Raw genomic sequence first — 21,417 nt, 5'->3', positions numbered from 1 at the left:
TGCACGCACCATACGTATACAAAACAGTCAGCTAAATAAGTTCCGAGTAATCCTGACTTAGGTTTCTTTCATAGTTTTACAGACAAATAGCCTCCCACACACACTCACACATGCACGTACACACACACACATGCACGTACACACACACATACACATGCACGCATGCACGTACACACACACACACACACATACACACACACACACACACACACATACACACACACACACACACACACACACACAGGTGCACACACACACACAGGCACACACACATGCACACAGAGGAATAAAAACAACAAAAATAACATAGAAAAACACATATGACATCGCAATTTTCCTGTATTTATTCAGATTTTTGCCCAATGAGTTTCATCACTAAAGATAATGAACCCAGAATAACTCTGCAAAGGCATAGACTTGACTATGATCAAAAAGTCAAATAAAACAAAATGTAAAAATAGCAGTTCCAGTAGACCAAACCTAAATTACCTTCAGGTTCACATTTCCACGCGACGCCAGGTCTTTGATGAGGGCACTGCAACAGTAAAAGAAGCTCACATAAGTTGATTGATCAAAATGTGTAATGACTGCAGCCAAACCTACCATACTTTCAAAATACATGTACTCTGAAAATACTATGACCAACAAATTTTTTTAATTTTTATTAAAAAAGCAAACTGGCAATCGGGGAGGCCAGCCAGAATATTAATTAGACTAACTATCAATTCATAGCAATGAATCGTAAGAAACAAAATGTAAATTACCCGGACATGCGAGACTCCCCTTCTGAGATGCGACTTGGTGGGGCATGTTGATCTGCAAATAAATGATGTCATTATTATTGTCACATTCACAGCTAACTCACAGTGGCTATACACTAAACCTAAAGGCAATTTGTTTCCAAAATTCCTTCGTTTATGAATCATGATAACTAAAAACAAAAATGCAAAACAATTTTTTTTTAAACAAAACTTTTTTCTGGACACAATCAGATCAAGCTTCTTCATTTAATTTTCCTCCATTTCAAGTTCTGTGTTTCCTTCAAAATCAGTAATAAAAAAAACTCTGGTAAAATTACATGTGCAAACACAACTCAAGATAGGTGTTAATTCCCATTCAACAAGGTGTTTTGTTCTTGTTTATTATTTATTTTTTTAAATACATCAAGCCAGGATGCCTATTACAGTTTAATTTATAAACAGCAATTAATAAAAAGAAGACAGACACACATTTACGCAAGTACTATAAGGTAAATCAATAAAACTGTATCACTTCGAAGGTCATTCTATCAGTTTATGAAATTATCTATTTATGTGCTGTCTTTTTTTTCCCCCTCATGTTCCAAGACAAATACAGTTCTCCCTTCTTCAAGATAACTACATGTACTTGCAATTATGTTGTTTTTGTGACGGATAAAAAAAAGAAACTTTTGAAGCTCTGCTATGAATAGTATAACCTCATGTAAAAAGCAAACACAAAATAGGACAACCTCTCTATGCCAATTTCAGTTTTACACACACCTCAGTGTTCATCTTTAACAAAATTAAACGTTAATTTTTTTAAAAAACAAAAACAAAACAAAGCCAGAACAAAAATGGTCTCGAGTCAAACTCGTCTTTTAGAAAAATGCAAAACAGAAATGAAAATGGAAATAAAGGAAGAAAAAGAGGCGACTTTACACAGACCGAGTAACATGCAAATTCTTTGTTCAATGCTATTTTGGTTCCACTACACGCTGACATGCTAGTGTGCTAGAATGGTCAGAACAAACAGATCAACCTTGCTTAAAACTGAGCATGCATATTACCTTTGCCTTCCTCAGCTAATCTCTTCTTTTCAAGTTCATTTTTGTGATCCGCTAGTCTCTTTTTCAGATCCCTCTTTAACAAGACTATTATCAGCACAAAAACAAAGGATGCAGTCAGTTATGTACAAAACCACATCTTAATCAGGCACTATAAAGAAAAACAGTATACACTAAAAATGTGTTTAACAAACTGATATACTACGCCTACTCTAAGAAGATCTGGAAGTGGAAGAGAATCCTGTACACAGAATGAACTTACATGAACTATCAGTCAGATATGATGTGACTGGCAAGAAACAAACAACATTCATTAAACATAGGAATAAATGACATCCTCACTTCAAAAGTTTTGTTAGGCCCCCCAAAAAATAGTCTGTGTACGGTAACATAGGCCAAAAAAATAGGGTTGGTAGGTCGGGATTTTTTTTTTCTCCCAAAAAACATATTTTTAAGTTATTTTGCAAAAAAACAAAGACTTAAAAAAAATTTAAAAAAAATTCTCCCCCAAATGCAAAAAAAAGTCTAGGGTCGCGCAAAAAAATAGGGTCGTTCGGGATACCGTAAACAGACTTTTATATTTTGGGCCTTATCAAAAGTCAAAGACTCAAAACAATCAGCGACTTTAACAGCAGCGTTTACGACACTTTAAACAAAATTGCTTGTTATCCAATAAATACTTTGTTGAAGAGCAAAAAAGCACTGAACATTTGTGACCCTCCACCACGGAATTAGTTGCTTGTCACCTTTGCATGATTTTCATATTTTTACATTTTCCTAAAGAGTCTGTTATGCTCTATCCAGTAGTGAAAACCGTTTTAGAAAAGAGCAATATTTGAGTTATAAGCCTGTGACTAAGGTGACCCTCACACTGTTACCAGACACTCTCCGGACTTATACCAAGCCTAGCGCAGAACCACGCGAGGTGACATGCGACTCATTTTGTGGTGGAGGGTCACATTTATGAAACAAAAAGTTTTGGACCAGAACACAGATGAAACAAATACATTTTGGTAATTGTGTGGAATCCGTTCCATAATTGTCAAATATGGCAGAATCTATGTTGAGATACCAAGGCCGATAATACCATGGAAAAGCTCAATATTTCAGACACTATGTAGGTACATGTACACAGGAGAGAGGCAAAGGAGAAAGAAAGCAGAAACACACCCACACCATCCCCTGCTGAACCAGAACAAACTACAGAAGAATCACTAGCAACACATCCCCTGCCCAGAGTCTTAGAAACCAGCAAACAAAGATTATCAGGATCGATGATCAGGCAGCCAGCCAACAAACTGGCCCTACACTCCATCCAAGCTCAGAAAGGGTCTAAAGATTGCATCATGCACTCATTTAATAATTCAAATTATAAGGTGTCTGCATGAAAGGGTAAAGCAAGACATGGAAGCAAGGGGTTCAATCACTCACAGGCAGAATTTCACAAACACAAGAAAAGCAAGACGTGAAGTCAAACTATTGGTATTGAAGTTCTGCTGGAAAGACAAAGACAAACAGCACCACACAATGCGTATGGGAAGAACGCAAGGATGTGAAGCTGCCAGTTTATTAAAAACACTTGATCGAAAGATCCAGACAAAATGGAGACAAGAGCTCATCTAATACCTACACACATATCTTATGAGCATAAAAAACCAATGCAAAAGGAAATACAGAGAAAGAGAGGAAAAATACTGAGTATTGGACAAACAAACATTAACAAACACACATCTGACCAGTGAAACATTGATGAAAAGCAAAAGAAGAGAAAGAGCACTGGTTACAGCAGCCAGAGAATGCACAGGGTGGAACATTTGCATGAGGGAACCTGTATGTAAACTGCAAAGAGAAAAGCAAAGCCCTAATCCCAACCATCCTCAACACAAAGGAGATAAAAACAAAACCATTAGAAACACTGGCCAGCAAGAAACACAGCAAAATGGAATCATCAGTGAAACCGAGTGCCGAAACACCACAATCACCTTTGGAGGCGAAGTCCAATCGAACAGGATTGAGAATTTTAGAGCTTATTTCTAAGCCCTATAAAAACTTTTATGCATTCGCAAAGGAATCCATGAACATACAGAGAGACAAAAGCCGCCAGACCAGTCACAAACAGAACTCTACAATCCACAGGTGTTGCCTACTTCAAAGGCGAACAACTCTGCAGAGTCTGCTGTGAAGGGCGACAGTAGTCTCCCTGTCACATCAGCAAAACATTTTTTAAGCTGTCACAGCAAGAAAAGAAAAATAGCTAGGTCCAATACAGTAAAACCTGCGAGCAAAGGACACCCTTGGGGAACCTTGCCACTGTCCTTTGTACAAAGGTGTCCTTTCTTTTGAATATGAATGCGCAGACATTTTTTGGGAAGAAAAAAAACAGCCAAATAGTTTTATTCTAAACTGTGCATTACATGTAGTCATACAGAAAGTGACAAAGAAAACAAGTTCAACATGCAACATGTATGTACAAAACCAGAATCAGTCTGGCTTGGTTCAGACGCACATCTTCAGAATGCTACTCAAGTTCATGACAGCTGTCAGCATTTCAGGGTGAACGGAGAACGAGCGAGAGAGAGAACGAGCGAGAGGGAGGGAGAGAGAGAGAGAGAGAGAGAGAGAGAGAGAGAGAGAGAGAGAGAGAGAGAGAGAGAGAGAGAGAGAGAGAGAGAGAGAGAACGACTGAGCGAGAGAGAGAGAGAGAGAGAACAGAGAACGAGCGATAGCGAGAACGAGCAAGAGAGAGAGAGAGAGAACGACTAAGCGAGAGAGAGAGAGAGAGAGAGAACGACTGAGCGAGAGAGAGAGAGGACGAGCGAGAGAGAGAACGAGCGAGAGAGAGAAAGAGGTGCAATCGGTTTCTTATCTGAAGCAATGGGCCATTCACGGGAATATTCTTTGATCGAGCTCTCGAAAACCACTCGAAGAGTTCGCCGTTCAATTTCTTTATCACATCGACTCTTTCTTCTAAAGTCAGAAATTTCCGTTTTGACACGATGAGACCGCGATCGACGAAGGATGAGACGAAGATGCATCACAGTACAGAAAGTAGAAACCCTAACTTGTTTTTGTTTGTGAGTTCAGTTTAATTCACGGCATCGACCAATGAGCGTGCACCATACAAAAAATCAATCTTTCAAGTGCTGTCGTTGGCTTACAAAATAAGCTTCTCGCGCGTTCACATCGCCAGCGAGAATTTGCAGAACCAAGATGGCGGACCGTTGTTGACAGGTAACGAACCAAATCGGGACCAAAAAAGAGTGTCCGCGTCCGCGCCTTTGAGGTGTCCGCTCTTTTAAGGTGTTTTTGAGTGTAAAATACATCCGTCCTCACTTGAAGTGTCCGTTATGCAAAGGTGTCCGCCGAATTAAGGGTCCGCTGGATGCAGGTTTTACTGTATATGCAATCACTGCAGAATTAGGACAGTGGGTCTAACATAGAAGAGAAAGGAACCCAAAAGCAACCCTCCAATCTCAAAAGGAAAGGAGTATGCTAAAAACAAATATAACAGAACTGCATATCATAAGGGGGAAGCCAAGGCAGCAGGAAAAAGAGACAGAACAAGAGAACCGCAACATACACTGCAAAAGAACTGTAAATTATAGGGACAGCTTCACAAAAGGGGGCAAAGCAGCTGGACAGGACTAAGAAACAAAGCCAGGGAGTGGTAGATAGAATTGCACAGTGCACTGCAACAGAACTGTACATCATCATAGGGACAGCTTCACAAAAGGGGGCTAAGCAGCTGGGCAGGACTAAGAAACAAAGCCAGGGAGTGGTAGATAGAATTGCACAGTGCACTGCAACAGAACTGTACATCATCATAGGGACAGCTTCACTAAAGGCGGCTAAGCAGCTGGGCAGGACGAGGAAACAAAGCCAGGGAGAGGTAGAGTGAATTGCACTGTGCACTGCAATAGAATTCTGAATTACAGGGATGTGGAGAGTCTTCTGCAAGAGGGCATGGAGTGGAGTGGTCTACAGCCACGTGCAAGTCCAAGGGAGCTGAAACAACCAACCCCACCACACTACTGATGAGACACTTTCAGATCTTACAACACACTACCGACGACAATGAGCTACACACTTGCTACCTGTAGCAAGAACACATCCTGACAACACAGAGTTAACATCGGTTCTATTTTCTCTTTAACACCAAGTAAACTGCTCCTTGATTCTCGTAGTTAAATACACCTGACAATACAAATTTAACAACAAACAGTGAGGACAATGACTCACAAGACACCAGAGGGGCAATGAACACAACATATCCATCACAACATATACCTGACATGCACACAGTCAACATATGAGACTTCACATAAAAGGTTAACAGCATTCTGAGATCCAAAGTTCTGGCCCACAGAGGCAGTCAAGTTACCTGACAACACAACAATCATGTCTACTAGACAAAACTGTTTTGCATGTTTTGGGACCACCCTTTGGATGGAAACTCTACGAACGCTGACACACACACGCGCGCATGCAAGCATGCACGCACACACAAACACAGTTCCTTACCATCCGATGGAGTCTGTATGCTACGTTCAGGCAGATCAGCCACCAGATCAACCAGTTTGTTGGTGTCCAAATAAGGCATGGCTTCATGAATCTGTCACCATCAAAGTCAAAACTCATTTCACATAAAAAGATACACTGGGACCCCCCGTTTTAAGACCCCCCTTGTAACTGTAAGGACCCCCCGTTTTAAGACCCCCCTTGTAAGGACCCCCCGTTTTAAGACCCCCCTTGTAACTGTAAAGACCTCCCGTTTTAAGACCCCCTTGTAAGGACCCCCTGTTTTAAGACCCCCCTTGTAACTGTAAGAACCCCCCGTTTTAAGACCCCCCTTGTAAGGACCCCCTGTTTTAAGACCCCCCCTTTGTAACTGTAAGGACCCCCGTTTTAAGACCCCCCTTGTAACTGTAAGGACCCCCCGTTTTAAGACCCCCCTTGTAAGGACCCCCCGTTTTAAGACCCCCCTTGTAAGGACCCCCCGTTTTAAGACCCCCCTTGTAAGGACCTCCCCCTTTTCAGACCCCAGTTTTCCAGATTTTTTGTTCATGACATCTGTTCATTTATCTTCAGTTTAAGACTCCCTCCCTTTTAAAATCTAAATATTATCAGATTTGTTTGGTTTTCAAAAGGTGGGTTCCCTTGTAAACAGTTAATGAACTCTAAAGTTAAGCAAGCTGAAAGTTGGTTGATTTCATCTCTGTTTTAGATCAACGTTCATATGAAATTTTGTTTGTTTGTTCAGGTTTGTCCCATTCTTTCTTTGATTGCACACTGACGTACCTCTCTCAGCTCCTGTTCCATGCTCTGGACTTTTTGCAGATTCAACTGTGATTTGGGCCGACTGCTCTGAATCTGTTTTTAAAGAAAACAAGATAAAAAAAATTAAAAGTTAAACCAATTATCACACAAATGCTGAGTTCAATACACATCTTCAGCCTATCTGAATTATTTACAGCATCCTTTCTTAACTATTCAACACAATTGCAAGTTATTCTGGGGAAGAAAAAAGCATGTATCCATTACATTGAAACACTAACATTTCAATGAGGCTCACACGCAAAGTTCTTCAATCAACAAATAAAGGCAAACATAAAGTAATGCCAGAGACTTTCAACCAGTTATGCCAGCCTGCCAGCCAGTCAGATAAGATGGCTAGATAAACAGACGGCTAGACAGGCACACAGCTAGACAGACAGGCACCTACCCACTGAGCCAGACAACACAGCCAACAAGACAGGCAGCAAATTAGATGGACATAAGTCTTGAAAGTCACACAAAAAAACAAAGGCCCAGTTAGTAAGAGAGTAAAACACAAAAACCAATTAAGCCCTCATCTAGGATGTCTAACAACAGCCCTAAACATCCTCTACCCAAATGTTTACCATGGAGGTGAAGCTGAGAGGCTTGAGCTTAGGTCGCTCAGTTTTGCGTGGCGTGGAGGTCTGCAGTCTGTTGAGTTCCACTGGCTCGTCCCTCACCTTGCCCCTCATGTCTGCCACCAGGTAGCGCCGTATTGTCAGGATGTTCAGGCTGCATCAAGACCATATGGAAAATTGCATACATGATCAAATTTAGTTAGCACAAAAACTTAAACAGACACATATTATGTGATTTTATACACATTCGTGCACATACACATGTATGTGCACAGCATCTAAATCTCTCTCCCAATCTCTCTCTCAAAGCATGCACGCGCGCACACACATACACAGAGAGGGGGTGGCAACAAATTCAAGAATTAACTCACAATTTGTCTGCATCGAGTGCTAATTGAGCTTTTAGACGACTCATATTGGCTGGACCGCTGAAGACACCTCTCTCGTTCAGGACTGCAAACACACACAGATATAAAATGTTCATGAAACCACTAGGAGAGCTTGAGAAATACAGACATTTTGTACTGTCAACTTTATATGACAGGACGCTATATCAACCATACCACATAAAACGTTAGAGAGAGACAGTGTGTGTGTGTGTGTGTGTGTGTGTGTGTGTGTGTGTGTGTGTGTGTGTGTGTGTGTGTGTGTGTGTGTGTGTGTGTGTGTGTGTGTGTGTGTGTGCGTGTGGGTGCTTGCGTATGTGTTTACATGCGTATTTGTGTGTGTGTGCCCATCTCCATTCATAGGAGAACAGAAAGCTAGAGCAGGAATCTGATAGATCCGTCAGTGCACTTTTGTAATAAATTCTAGAACAATCACAAAAACTTCAATGCTACAAAAAAACATTCATAATTACTCACTCTGAGCCTTGTGCAGATAATGGTGGAAGAGTTTCTCACACACAGTCACAATGTGCACAGCTATGCGTCGATTCAGCTCTTTGTTTTCCTCAGCACTCTGTTTATTTGACATTTTAAAGAAATATATACATACATAAACAATGAATGTTGACAGCTTCATTGAATACCAACATTTGTTTGCTGTAAATATTGGCTCTAAACGCAACACACTCATACACCCTGTATGCTTTTGAGTTCTTCTGATCTATGCACAGTAGAGAAGGTTATCTAATACAACACTCAAAAGCAATTTCAAGGGAACATCCAAAAGCTTAGTCAAGACAACGCTCGAGTTATAATGTTTAACAGGGGAGAAAAACCCTACCAGGAAAGGATCATCAATCTGGCGGCGAATGTCCGGCCAAATTTCATTTGCTTCTCCCATGATGACAGCAGCCTAGAGGAAAAACAAGAACCAGTATAAGTTAATATTCATGCTTGCACACATTTTCTGACAATGCCTTTCTGACAGTGCCTATGCAATGCAACATCAGTTAATGATTTGACACTGCTGCCTTTGAACACGTAAATAAATTAATGTTCATCTTTTAATGAGTCAATTACATACAATTGATGGTCAAGTCCAAATTACTCACTGCCATGGATTTTACACAAAAATCAGCACACTTTCACAGTCATTTGGCAAGCATTTGCTAATAACACACAAAAGAAGGATTTTGTACAGCAATGAATTAAAAATAAATAAATTAAAGAATCAAAAAGGGAACTATGCGTCACATAAACAAAATCATACAACTACATATAGGCCAGTGTTGTTCCCAAACACAGAGGACAGTATGTCAGTTGGACCTGGATTCAAAATAAACATCGGTCAAAATATACCAGCCGCAAAAAATTGTGTGTAATCCCGCATGTCAAAACTGTCGGAAAATTCGACCAGCCCGAATCAGAACAATGCGTCAAAAACGTATGCGTAAATGACCAAAGACCAAGGCCTGGGAACAACACTGAACACACATCATGACACAAACATTAATGTAAAGACTGCACCATACCAGGTCTCGCTGATCGTCCAATGAGAGATAAGGCATATCATCCCTTGGTGCAATGCGACGTCTGACGTACTTTGCAAGCCTCTCAAATGACAATGGCTGGGATTTTATCTCCTCCTGTTAATGTCAAAGATAAAACAAGAGGCGAAGCCATCAAGGCTCACGTAAGAAATCGACAAACAACAGTAACACAAACTCAATCACTCCGTCACACACACACACACACACACACACACACAGAAAGAGCATAGGTGAAACTGTGCAAGAAAGCGAGACACTAGATCTAGATCTGTCTGTCTGCATGTAGCCTACTTACAGGACACGACTGCCAACTAGTCTCGGCGCGCTCAAAATAATAATGACCGAGACTTTCAGTACTTCCTTCGCGTGACGTCTAACCCTCTTACGTCATAATGTGACGTCAATGTAATGTGACGTCTTCAAATGTTAGAGTTTCTACCACAGACATACACACACACGCACGCACACACAAACACACACACACACACACGCACAAACGCACAGACAGACAAAGTAATGATCGCATAGGCTACACTTACGTGAGCCAATGACTGAACCATTGCAATGATTTCATGGTATTTTCTCTCCATCTGTCTCTCTTTTTTTTCTCTCTCTCTCTCTCTCTCTCTCACACACACACACACACGGCATAGTCCTTTACATCTTTTATCTTTGTAACAAAGCACACACACAAACACACAAAGTCAAACACACACATATCAACACCGACCAATTCAATAAAAGTGTGCACAAGCACGCGCAGACACACACACACCATAAAACTATGCACACACACTGCTTACATTGACTGGAGTAACTGGACGCTCCAAAATAAGATCTTGCTCAGGTTCTGGGGGAAAAAAAGCAGAAATATTAAAGGTGGTCGTCTACATTTTTGCTTTTTTTCAATAATCTTATGGTTAGATTTCGCAAAAAAGTTATGTCAGATGATGCATGAACCATGGGGAAAAAAGTTATAGAAAAAAAAGTATATGTAAAAAAAAGATTTTATTTTTGGGTAGAGTGACTCACGCTTCCAATATTTTGTTTTCTGTTTGCTGAGAACATGTGCTTTGCCTAAAACTACTGACCAATCAAATTCATGTCACTATGCTTATAGCCACGCCCAAACAAGTGCGGCAACTGTTTGACACTGGAGCGCTGTCCACGCTTTTTTTTAAATGCACAGGATTTGAGAGGAGTTTTGCGCTTGGCATTTTCCAAATAAGGGTATCCTACTATGAGTACTACGCTGGAATACTACAATGAGTTTTCAAACGGCTACACTGGCTTCGTCTTTCCTGATCGAAAGGGGGTGTATTGTTGATAATTGTAGATAATAGACTCTGCATTTTAATGGTCAAATGGCGATTTCGGTATAAAAATGTAGACAAGGACCTTTAAGTTTCTTTAGCTAACAATTATCAACATGTTGCATATTAATAAAATAAAAATGTCCATATTTGGCCACAGCTGCTACTGATGACATTAAATTTGAATTTATTTCCCTATCAAAACGAGATTGATACACAACAATGCAGAAAACAGGAAAAAACAAATGTAACATTTATGCCTTAGAAAGTGAAAGAGACCTTTTCAGTGGGCCAGAGAATGGTGGTGCTTTGTTGTGGTGGTGGGAAGGTGTAAGAAAAGGAATACATAAAATGACTCTTGTTTGCATTTGAACTGCTGTCTAAAATGTATTTACATAATGATAGAACATGTTCACTTGAGCCCCAAACGCCATTACAACAAAGAAATAAAATGTTAGCCACAGTTTGGCGAATCTGATGAGTTTGAGCTCTGTGCAAAAGCTGGTCATTTTTGAGAAGAAAAAAATTCATCGAGAGTATGTTGATTCAAGTTTTATGATCTTACTAAACCAAAGTGAAACATAAGAAGTATTTCATGGCAATCCATCATTTGAGCACTTAGCCAATCTCCAGTCCATATATCAAGATGTGAGTTCTCAACCTAAACACACTTCACTGGTCAACTGAACACATTCTTACAAATCCATGTACTAACCAGAACCAGCACAGGGCATGCATCATTTGACAACACTACTATCAATATATACTAACCTTCCTCACGTGGATAAGGAGCAAAAAGTGACAGAGGTCCAAGCACATCATTCACTTTGTTCTGTACATCTGACTGAAACAAAAATAAAAACACAGAAAAATAATGGTCAGACATATAAGCTCATTTCACTCTTAGTACTTTACAATAACATGCACCATTAAAATTAATGTTACATTCGAATTAGATCACTAATTTAATAAGTGCAAAGAACTAGTTTAAACATTATTCTTATAATATGAAGATGGGAGTGGATAAAATCCCAGCACTAATCACAAGGCCAACACCTTTGTTTGCTTAATGAAAGCAGTTTATTCTGACTGCAAAGATTTTATACCTCAAATGAATAATACCCAAGTGAGTAACTTTGTTCAGTTGATGCCAGCAGTTTTGACTGCCCCTTTCTATTCCCTGACATAAATATACTCCTGTTCCTGTGTTGTTTTCTCTTGTTCAACCAGGCCAGCAGTAAGGTTAAAAGTAATACGCACACTCTTGTAAGCTGGCCATTTCAGAGGGTACAGGTCATTTTCTTTCTGTGGTGGGATGATGACTTTCGGCACGAATCTCGGCATCTGCAAGTCGTCTAGCTGGGACTTGTGCATGAGCCGCTGGGCCCGGTGCTCTCGTGAAGTAGGCATCTTCTTCAGCTCTGTAACAAATTTGAAATATGAGGTGCACATGCATTTCTAGAAAGCATAAGCGCAATGTGATTATGAACAGTTTTCCCCTAAATTTTCAGCAAGACGAAGGAAAATGTCCTGAATTAGATCCTGTGGGAAGAGTATCCCTGAAATTTGAAAGAGTATGAAAGTTCTCACTGGCTATACGCACTCAGAGTGTATACAAGATTCTGACCCCTGTATACACTCCGGCGTTAACTTCCAGTCGCGTAGCGAATTTGCCATTCGACACCACTTTACGATAGGAATGCAGAGCAGTTGATTATAAGAGTACCCAAAAAACGAAAACAATCTGATGCTGCACGGCCTTTGCTGTAACGTAGATTACATTCTCGGTGTATACACTAAAGACCAGACACTGAACAGCATCAACACTCCGAGTGTCATTCAACGCCATTTTGCAAAGGAGCGCTTCACTTTCGATTTATGGTATCAAAGTACGCTGGGGACAAACACAGACAAAATCAAACACACACACAAAACTGATGCTACAAGGCAGTTTATTATGATATGATATGATATGTTGACAGACTGGTACTTAGGCTGTTGAACCTTTGTCTGATCTTTTGATCAGTTGCTATCCTAGCCTAACTTTGAGCTAGGTAACCTACACGATCTTTTGACCGTGGCCTATTGTTGGAGTTTGGAACACACTTGGAGTGTGTATCGACCTAGAAATGGTTGTATACCATGTGAGTGTACATTATTGCCAGTCTAGTATACACTCCGAAAAAGAGATGGCGGAAGTCAATACCTCAGACTAATTTTTCATTGGCTACTTGCTAACGACTTGTAAGGGGGAATTTCATTGGCTTTGAGTTGTAACAGAGCTTTTCATTGTTGGAGTGTATACAGACCTATCGATTCTGTATACACTCGGAGTGGATATAGCTTTTGCCATGAAAATTTGTATACATTACTTTGAAAGTGAGCCTGTTTCCTGCACATTCACCTAAATTAAGATATGAGCACAGTTCAGAATAAAAGTTACAAACTTTGTGTTTAAAACTCTATGTGGGTACGTATCTAGCCTATATAGTTCGGGATGTTTCCGAATGATGCTCGGGATAGTTCACGACGATGTGCAGCCCAAAGCACTTTCCACATGTTTATCAATTCAAACTTTCTTCAGCTGTGGCACATGTTTTCAGCGTTTATAACTCTGAATGTCTTTCGCAGATGCGCTTGAAATAGCTGGAACACACTGTAATTAAGCACATTTATCGGCTCAAAGTTAATGCAATCCTCAACCTATTCCAGGATCAAAACTTGATTTGTTTTGGTTCATGTTTGGAACTACTGGAACTGCCGCCATGATTGTTTACCCTCTTTCAAAATCAAAAGAACACCATCTATGCCACATCAAAAAAGGCCCACACATTACCGATTGTGTTAGACAAGAATACTTACATGCTTTGCAAGTTTATCTAAGAGCCTGTGTAGCCGAAAAAGGCTTCTGCCGTTCAATTCAACTCTCTATCTTTTTCGCCTTTCCATCTTGTTGCCAGGGATGCTTTGCTACTTCCGGTGAGGGTTCTTTCAAAAGTTAGAACGCTGAATAGCCTTCAATTTTATTTACCTTGATTACTTTACAACTTCTGCATAATACAAAGAAGCACAATCTAATGAAAAGTAGAACATACACGATCTGCCCTTTTTATTGTAACGGACATTTAATCACCGTAATTTCTATCACTTTTGGCAGAATTCGAAAGTTATGCCCCTTGTCAAGATCTCGTGCAATGAAAACAGAAAGCGTCTTCACGGCTTCCCTGGTTGCAGATCAAGCACATTAATTTTCAGAAACCTAGCTGCGATCATACCGAAACAACTTGACGGAGAGCGTGCGACAGTCTGCAATAAAGAAAAAAAGGTACATTGTGTTGCATTTCAATTTTCATATACACGTATGTACGACAAGTTGAATAGCAGTACGTTTATATATGTTTTCTTTGATCAAGTTAGCAAGAAAGATAGAGAGACAGACAGACAAACAGAGACACAGAGCTTTGACAACAATTTGGAAGATGTGTGAAGACACCAGCCTGGGCACCTAGCTCTGGGGACTCGCTGCCGAACTGCAGGAGACTGCGGACTTCATTGCAGCATATGTCCTGAGGATATGACGGCCATTATATTATATCGAACGAAGAACTTTTTCTTCTTCTTCTTCTTCTGCATTCGTGGGCTGAAACTCCCACGTACACTCGTGTTTTTTGCACGAGTGGAATTTTACATGTATGACCGTTTTTTACCCCACCATTTAGACAGCCATACGCCGTTTTCGGAAGAAGCATGCTGGGTATTTTCGTGTTTCTATAACCCACCGAACTCTGACATGAATTACAGGATCTTTTTTGTGCGCACTTGGTCTTGTGCTTGCGTGTACACACGGGGGTGTTTGGACACCGAGGAGAGTCTGCACACAAAGTTGACTCTGAGAAATAAATCTCTCGCCGAACGTGGGGACGAACTCACGATGACAGCGGCCAACTGAATACAAATCCAGCGCGCTACCGACTGAGCTACATCCCCGCTCAAACGAAGAACAAGAAGGAAGATGTGTTTGTGTGTGTGCGTGTGTGTGTGTGTGTGACAGCCAAGGAAACTGAACGCAGAAGAATTAGAAGAAGGAAGGTGTGTGCGTGTGTGTGTGTCAGTATGGGCCTACATGATCATGTCCTTATATGTATGCTCATACCTACATAGCCTAACTTGTCTGTTTTCAGAGCGTGGAAGATGGGCAAGATTCATTTAGTGACATGCGAGGCAGGCGCAGAAAAGGTTGTGAAGCACATTATGCTTGGAGAGCCAATCATTGGCCTTGCCTGCACAGGGGTCAACGTGGGGCCAAAAGGTATCAGTATACAAGTAACATTTTTACATCAAAAGAAAAAGAAAACACAACAGAAACCAGTTTTTGTACATTCTTCATCAAGTATTTCAGCCTGTAGCTGACTTTTTCAGGATGGTAATAACTGCTGTGGTTAACCCAGATTAATTACATTTTGGGGGGGGGGGGGGGGGCGGGGATGTAGCTCAGTCGGTAGCGCGCTGGATTTGTATCCAGTTGGCCGCTGTCAGCGTGAGTTCGTCCCCACGTTCGGCGAGAGATTTATTTCTCAGAGTCAACTTTGTGTGCAGACTCTCCTCGGTGTCCGCGAACACCCCCCGTGTGTACACGCAAGCACAAGACCAAGTGCGCACGAAAAAGATCCTGTAATCCATGTCAGAGTTCGGTGGGTTATAGAAACACGAAAATACCCAGCATGCTTCTTCCGAAAACGGCGTATGGCTGCCTAAATGGCGGGGTAAAAAAACGGTCATACACGTAAAATTCCACTCGTGCAAAAAACATGAGTGTACGTGGGAGTTTCAGCCCACGAACGCAGAAGAAGATTACTTTTTTTTCAAACAAGGCCCTTAGGACAACGTCAGAAGGGGTTCACATGCAAAGTTCTATTCTGTTTTTAAAAATGTATGCATAACAAGGTGTAAAGTACTGTTACATTTGTTTTATCATGTTTATAATGTTCAATGAGGTATTGTACTTCCCTTGGTTATGTGAATGAAACGTTTCAGAAATGTAACTTGCACACCCTTGTGGATTTTTTGTTGTTGTTGCAGCTCACAAAGAAAAAGCTTACTTTATTTTTGCTCAGTTTGTTCCATTGGTTTTTTTTATATTATCATTATGTCATATTATGGTAAAGACTGTAAAGTACTTAGTAATTTTTCTCTTTTGCCCATCAGGTGGGTTGGTTTTCACTTATTACTTTTTTTTCTCAGGCCCTCTTAAGCTGAAAAATGTATTCATGTAGATGTCAATCCATAAATGTACATGTATGTGACAATACTTGAATTTCAAGGGCCCTGTACACAGAATGTAAAGACAAAGTTCCATGCAGTTATCTGACTATATAGTTTTCCTACTTTCTTCTTCAGGTCAGCTGAGTTTGGTTGTGCTGTCTAACAGTGAAGGTGATGTGTTTACCTTTGATGTCAAAAAACATCCAGACATTATGTATGAAGGTCTGGGTCGCTTGCTGCAATCAGTTCATGTTCTGAAGGTAAAGCCATGTGATGTAACTAATCTATATATATATATACGACTTGTGTCTGTATGTGTGTGTGTGTGTGTATGTGTGTGTGTGTGTATGTGTGTGTGTGTGTGGGGGGGGGGTGTGTGTGTGCGATGCACGCCCAAGGTTCTCGATGGATCTGTTTCAAATTTGGTGGCCATATTCAGCTACACCCCGGACACAACCTGCTCGATGAGATATTTCAACACGTCGTGCTCTCAGCGCGCAGCGCTGAATCGATTTTGGTTTTTCTCTGGATCCATTCCCAGTAACTCTTCCTTATCTTCTCCAGTGTTTTCAGCGTTTATCTCCCTTCCTTCATGTGGCGTCAATCCATATTCCCGTTTCTATTTTTAGAAGGTCACTGTCGACAACGCTCAATCCATATTCCCGTTATACTATTTTTACTCTTCTCCAGTGTTTTGCGCGTTTATCTCCCTTCCTTCGTGCGGTGCGCTGGCTGTTCCCGGCACAGCCGGGTATTCGGCTCGACTTCTTCTCGGCGAAGCCGTACCCGGCGAAGCGGGTATTCATCTAATACCAAATGTGTGTGCGTGTGTGTGTGTCTATGTGTGTTGGGGGAAGGGGGGAGGGGGGTTGGATGTGTGTATGGTTCCATGTGTATGTTTGAGGTCTATGTGTGTGACAGTGTTTGTGTGTGTGTGCATGTGTCTATCCCTCTGTCAGTCTTTCGTAACATAATTGTGGGAGGCTTAATTTGAAAATAATGGAGGCTCCTGTTGGTGCGACGAATGAGTGAACATTTTGAAACAATGTCATTGCATTTCTCACTTTCTTGTTTTTGTGCACAGGTGGTGCATGGCTCAGGGCCAGTTGCAGCTAATCTCCACACACAGTTTGGCATTAACCTGCAGAACATCTTCGATACACAGGTCTGTTGGATTTTTACATCTGCCGTTGACTTTCTGTAGTTTTTTTTTATAATTAAAATGGGAAATAATGCTGCAAAGGAAAAGCTTTGGGAAAGGAGTCTTATAAGTTTAGACAGTTGCTTGCCAAGGAAGCTTTCAAAAACCAAGGGTTTAAGGGAGCTTACACAAATGAAAAACAATAAAACGGTATATAGCTGGTTCCGTTTTTATATTGATGTATGAAAAAGTTATTACTGTAAGTTCTGCTGACTCACATTTTGAAATCACAGCATTTTTCTGAAAAATGAAAAGAATTTTTGTTCAGTTGAAATGTTGTCAAGTGCGTATCTTATTAAAAACGTGATTAATGTTGCAGGTGGCGTATTCAGTGGTGCTAGAGAAACAAGGACTGTGTCCACGTAAAGTAACACTGTCTTCCCTGTGGGACAAGTGTGGCATCCATCAGTACACACCATCACCAGAATTCCAGGTCCTAACATTTTACAGTATTCACATCATTCACAGATGTAGATATGGGACTGTGTTCAGTTAGTCATGAGAAATTCTGTCACTGGAATTTTACTGTAATGTTAGCCATTTTCTCAGTGTGTGTCTGTGTGCATACACATGCCCAGAAACACAAACACACATTGAGCAAATGGCTTACATTGCAGTACAGTTCCAGTGACAGAATTTGCCGACTGCTGCCACTCAGGACATAAAATCTTAATCATCATATGATTATATAAAACTGTAAATAATGTCTCCATACCAATACCTGCTTAACTATATTGCAATTATTTGGATCTGTTCTATAGTACAGTTTGACGCACTTAGATGCACAAAAAGAAGCGCACATTTGAAAAAAAAGGGTATCAGGATGAAAAATTTGAGGGAAATATGTTTGCCATACTTTGCTTACAGAAACTACTGGCAGAAGATATGCATGCTTGGGTACGGCGACCATTGACACGTGACATGCTGAACACAGCTGCATCGTACGCTCTCCCCTTGGTTCCAACACTATACAAACAACTTCTGGGGTAAAACTGACATTATATTAATTTGATTTTTTCAGTATAACACAGTGCTTCATACCAAGGCTGTGAAAAGCATAACATTGTTTTGTTAAGATAAAGGACTCATGTCAAAGTCACCATGTATAGCCTTCAGATTAAACCTTGACTACTTTTTCTTTGAACTTCTATCAAAGGTTTAGAAAAAATCCAACAAGCAAAGCTCTGTAAAGACTCAGTGCTTACTGTCAGACTTTAATTTTGGCAGTAGACGATAATCGAAAATAACTCAGTCAGGTTTTTATGGATTATGACAGGGGAGATGCACCCCTTGCTAGTGATTGGCCTATAAAGTCACCTAGAAAAGCTTGCCTCAATGTTTCCAAGAGAAACAACTCTTCCACAACCCATACAAACCTAAAATGTATAATTCTGGATTTTTTTTGTATTAAATTACAAAAAAATTCTATTCTATTAGTTATAAAGCATCATTCATTCATAGCAGCCCAAAATGTAATTACTTGGTCAAGAAAATACCAACCTCAACTCCAAACCTTTTTACTTCATGGCTGCAGGACAATCGAGAAAGACTGCTGGGATTGGTTCTGTGTGCTGAACGACAAGGAACGTCTCAGCCTCTTGCATCCAAAGAAATCTTCAAAGCTGCGGCAAAAAGCGCTTAACCAATCAACGGCAGCTTCTGGCTCCCAGCTTCCTGTCATCAAGTTGACCATGACTCAGAGGGCCCTGCTCAAAAACACGGTTCCTCCTGCTGCTCAGTGCTGAGTGTATCGTGAAATGTCATTTGTGGCTTTGGACCAACATGACATACAGTGGAACACCCCTTTTAAGACCTCCAGAAATCTGAGAAAATCAGGTCTTAAAAAGGAGGGAGTCATAAAATGGAGGTAAATTTGCAGAGGTTATGAACAGAAAATCTGAAAAGACAAGGTCTTGAAAGGAGCAAGTCTTAATTTGGGGGTCTTAAAAGGGGGTTTCACTGTATAACTAATGATTGCTCTGTACAATTTGCCGAACCAGTATATTCCAACATGGTACACACGTAGAACCTTGCCTTCCATAAAAAAAAACTGTCCATTTTTTAAGGCAAATTGTCAAACTAAGTTGAAGCATTCAGCATTAACACATCACTTTAAGAAAAAGTCTGCCAGGTGAAATGTTAACTGGCAAGTCTGACAGACTGCCAATTTCAGTTCCAATATTTTAGATTTAAAAAAGTAAAATACTAGAAATGCTGGCAAAACTGTATGCTTTGTATGAAATATGTTTCAATCGATACGTCTACTCGTCTCTCTCTCTCTTTCTCTCTCTCTCTCTCTCTCACTCTCCCCCTCTCTCTCACTCTCCCCCTCCCTCCCTCCCTCTCTATCTCTTACTCGCTAATACCATAAATATTATATATGTATTCTTAAACGGATTTTTGTTTTGATGTACAATTTTCATTCAATTTTCTTTTCATGTTTGCTTGCTTTTCATTTAAACTGTACAATAGCCGCCATTTATATGTATTTTTCTAGAAAACTGTAAACACCACTATAAGCATTATGCTTGTTGTTGTTTGCTCTATATGCGTTTTTTTGTAAATAATGCACAAACGTTGAATAAAACAGTTTAAACCAAATATGTTTCATAAACAGACCAGTGTTGGCTATTACTTGCTTAATGAATAGAGAGTTTACAAAAGCAAGGCATTAAAATGATCAGATCTTATAAAAACCAGAGTTGTCCTTCCCGAAAAACTCGGAACTAATGGTCAAGCAACTTATGCATATGCAGGGTATTGTTGGGTGCTGTATTTTACGAGAATAAACAACCATTTTGCAAATAAAACTTTAAAACAAGTGTCTCAGGCGCTTGGCCTGATGTTCTACAAAACAGTTGTTTTTAAATGCTTTTTAAAGCTTTTACTTTCTAACCTGCTTTTCAAGAGTCGAATAGTCCCTGTACATGTGATACTTTACTGCTGGCTTGTACTTGCTCAAAAGAAAATAGCCATGGAAATTAAGGTTTTAATTATTTTTTCTGTGTAACTCATTCCTTTTGTCTGCGCTCTTATACTTATATACTTTTGGCATACAAAAGGGTAAAGCCATTCTGCATTCTACGAAGAAGCGAAAACAGTATTATCAATACCTGTCCTCCAGTGCAACTTTTTCTCTCAATTGTTCAATGTTGTAAATATTTTCCCCAGGTGATTAGACCATCAGTATTATTAAGTCTACCAGTATTATTAGAATGTTGTTTTAACTGCCATTATCCTCTTTTTCTCAGCGTTGATAGTTGATTACATCATTACACTTCCTTGCTGTATTATTGAAGAGGCCTGTTTTTGTTGACTTGGCAGAATTTTAGTTGATTTTTTGCCAATTAAAATGTTAGTCTTTCTTAATGCTGTAACATGAGCCTGCTTTTGGCTGAAACGACTCATTTTTACACTTTCTAGTTGCCATATACAACTCTTGAATAGTATTTTGAATTAATTTTTTAATTTTATATATATAAAGATGTTTCTTAGAAGTGTATTCCTGTATGAGTTACATGTATAAAATTAACCAACTTTCAGCTAACATTCACATTCGTTTTTATGTTCCCATGGCGTTTGTATTTGGCCCATGTTACGCATTCTAAATTTTTGCCTCGTTTTGTAATATATATGTACATGACATGCATGGTGATTTTAATTAATTTTTGTTATCACTGGTAGTACCTGTATGTATATTTTGAGTTTCTTTGAATCTAGACTGGATTCCACAGAAAGCTTTAATATTTTGTGTCTGATGTGTTATCATAGCACCCATTATAAAAGAGTCAATCTAGAATTTTTTATTTTTTTATTCGTAGTAAATCATACGTTTGTAAACAAACTTCAACCATTTTGCTCCTCTGCATCAACGCTTTACATTGATCAGTTGTTTTTAAACCTGCTTTTTTAGTTCCTGTGCATCTGGATATGTTTTATGCGGTAGAAATTCTCTTACGAATAAATATTTCTCCATGAAAGATGGATGTGTTCTTGTCTGTTAAGAT

General features: G+C 39.9%; 2 protein-coding genes across 11 annotated transcripts in view; one reads left to right on the top strand and one right to left on the bottom strand.

Annotated features, from left to right (window-relative positions):
- LOC138980017 (coiled-coil domain-containing protein 87-like) overlaps positions 1–13,960 on the bottom strand; it is a 48,992-nt gene extending 35,032 nt beyond the window's left edge. For 5 of the 9 annotated variants that reach the window (XM_070352800.1, XM_070352832.1, XM_070352818.1 and 2 more), the window contains exons 1-14: positions 13,810–13,960; positions 12,208–12,368; positions 11,719–11,791; positions 10,438–10,484; positions 9,617–9,730; positions 8,926–8,997; positions 8,562–8,658; positions 8,070–8,151; positions 7,705–7,852; positions 7,103–7,174; positions 6,326–6,416; positions 1,808–1,891; positions 765–816; positions 490–535 (exon numbers count right to left, since the gene is read on the bottom strand). In XM_070352800.1, the coding sequence (XP_070208901.1) occupies positions 490–535; positions 765–816; positions 1,808–1,891; positions 6,326–6,416; positions 7,103–7,174; positions 7,705–7,852; positions 8,070–8,151; positions 8,562–8,658; positions 8,926–8,997; positions 9,617–9,730; positions 10,438–10,484; positions 11,719–11,791; positions 12,208–12,357 (1,128 nt within the window). In that variant the 5' untranslated portion in view covers positions 12,358–12,368; positions 13,810–13,960. Of the gene's footprint in view, positions 1–489; positions 536–764; positions 817–1,807; positions 1,892–2,066; positions 2,094–5,737; positions 5,810–6,325; positions 6,417–7,102; positions 7,175–7,704; positions 7,853–8,069; positions 8,152–8,561; positions 8,659–8,925; positions 8,998–9,616; positions 9,731–10,437; positions 10,485–11,718; positions 11,792–12,207; positions 12,369–13,809 lie in introns of all 9 variants that reach the window. The other 4 variants (XM_070352852.1, XM_070352860.1, XM_070352809.1 and 1 more) reach the window with 3 other exon arrangements.
- Positions 13,961–14,139: 179 nt separating this feature from the next.
- LOC138980068 (piRNA biogenesis protein EXD1-like) lies at positions 14,140–21,390 on the top strand. Of its 2 annotated transcripts, XR_011460231.1 has the most exons (8): positions 14,140–14,272; positions 15,129–15,256; positions 16,345–16,469; positions 17,294–17,374; positions 17,730–17,843; positions 18,278–18,396; positions 18,945–20,231; positions 20,269–21,390. XR_011460231.1 is itself a non-coding variant. In XM_070352872.1 (7 exons), exons 2-7 carry the CDS (start codon positions 15,139–15,141, stop codon positions 19,153–19,155), a joined length of 768 nt encoding a protein of 255 aa, XP_070208973.1. In that variant the 5' UTR covers positions 14,140–14,272; positions 15,129–15,138; the 3' UTR covers positions 19,156–21,390. The 2 variants fall into 2 exon arrangements, 1 of the variants encoding a protein (XP_070208973.1); XM_070352872.1 differs by having other exon boundaries at positions 18,945–21,390.
- Positions 21,391–21,417: the final 27 nt, after the last annotated feature.

The sequence above is a fragment of the Littorina saxatilis genome, linkage group LG1 (assembly GCF_037325665.1).
Source record: "Littorina saxatilis isolate snail1 linkage group LG1, US_GU_Lsax_2.0, whole genome shotgun sequence".
NCBI lineage: Eukaryota > Metazoa > Mollusca > Gastropoda > Littorinimorpha > Littorinidae > Littorina > Littorina saxatilis.
Note: the sequence above shows the minus strand (reverse complement) of the source record. Positions and strands in the feature narration are given on the sequence as shown.

Coding starts and splice junctions, on each gene's coding strand:
- LOC138980068 (XM_070352872.1), top strand. CDS start 15,139: ATGGGCAAGATTCATTTAGTGACATGCGAGGCAGGCGCAGAAAAGGTT. Junction 17,375..17,729: donor AGAACATCTTCGATACACAG/GTCTGTTGGATT, acceptor TTAATGTTGCAG/GTGGCGTATTCAGTGGTGCT. Junction 17,844..18,277: donor CACCATCACCAGAATTCCAG/GTCCTAACATTT, acceptor CTTTGCTTACAG/AAACTACTGGCAGAAGATAT.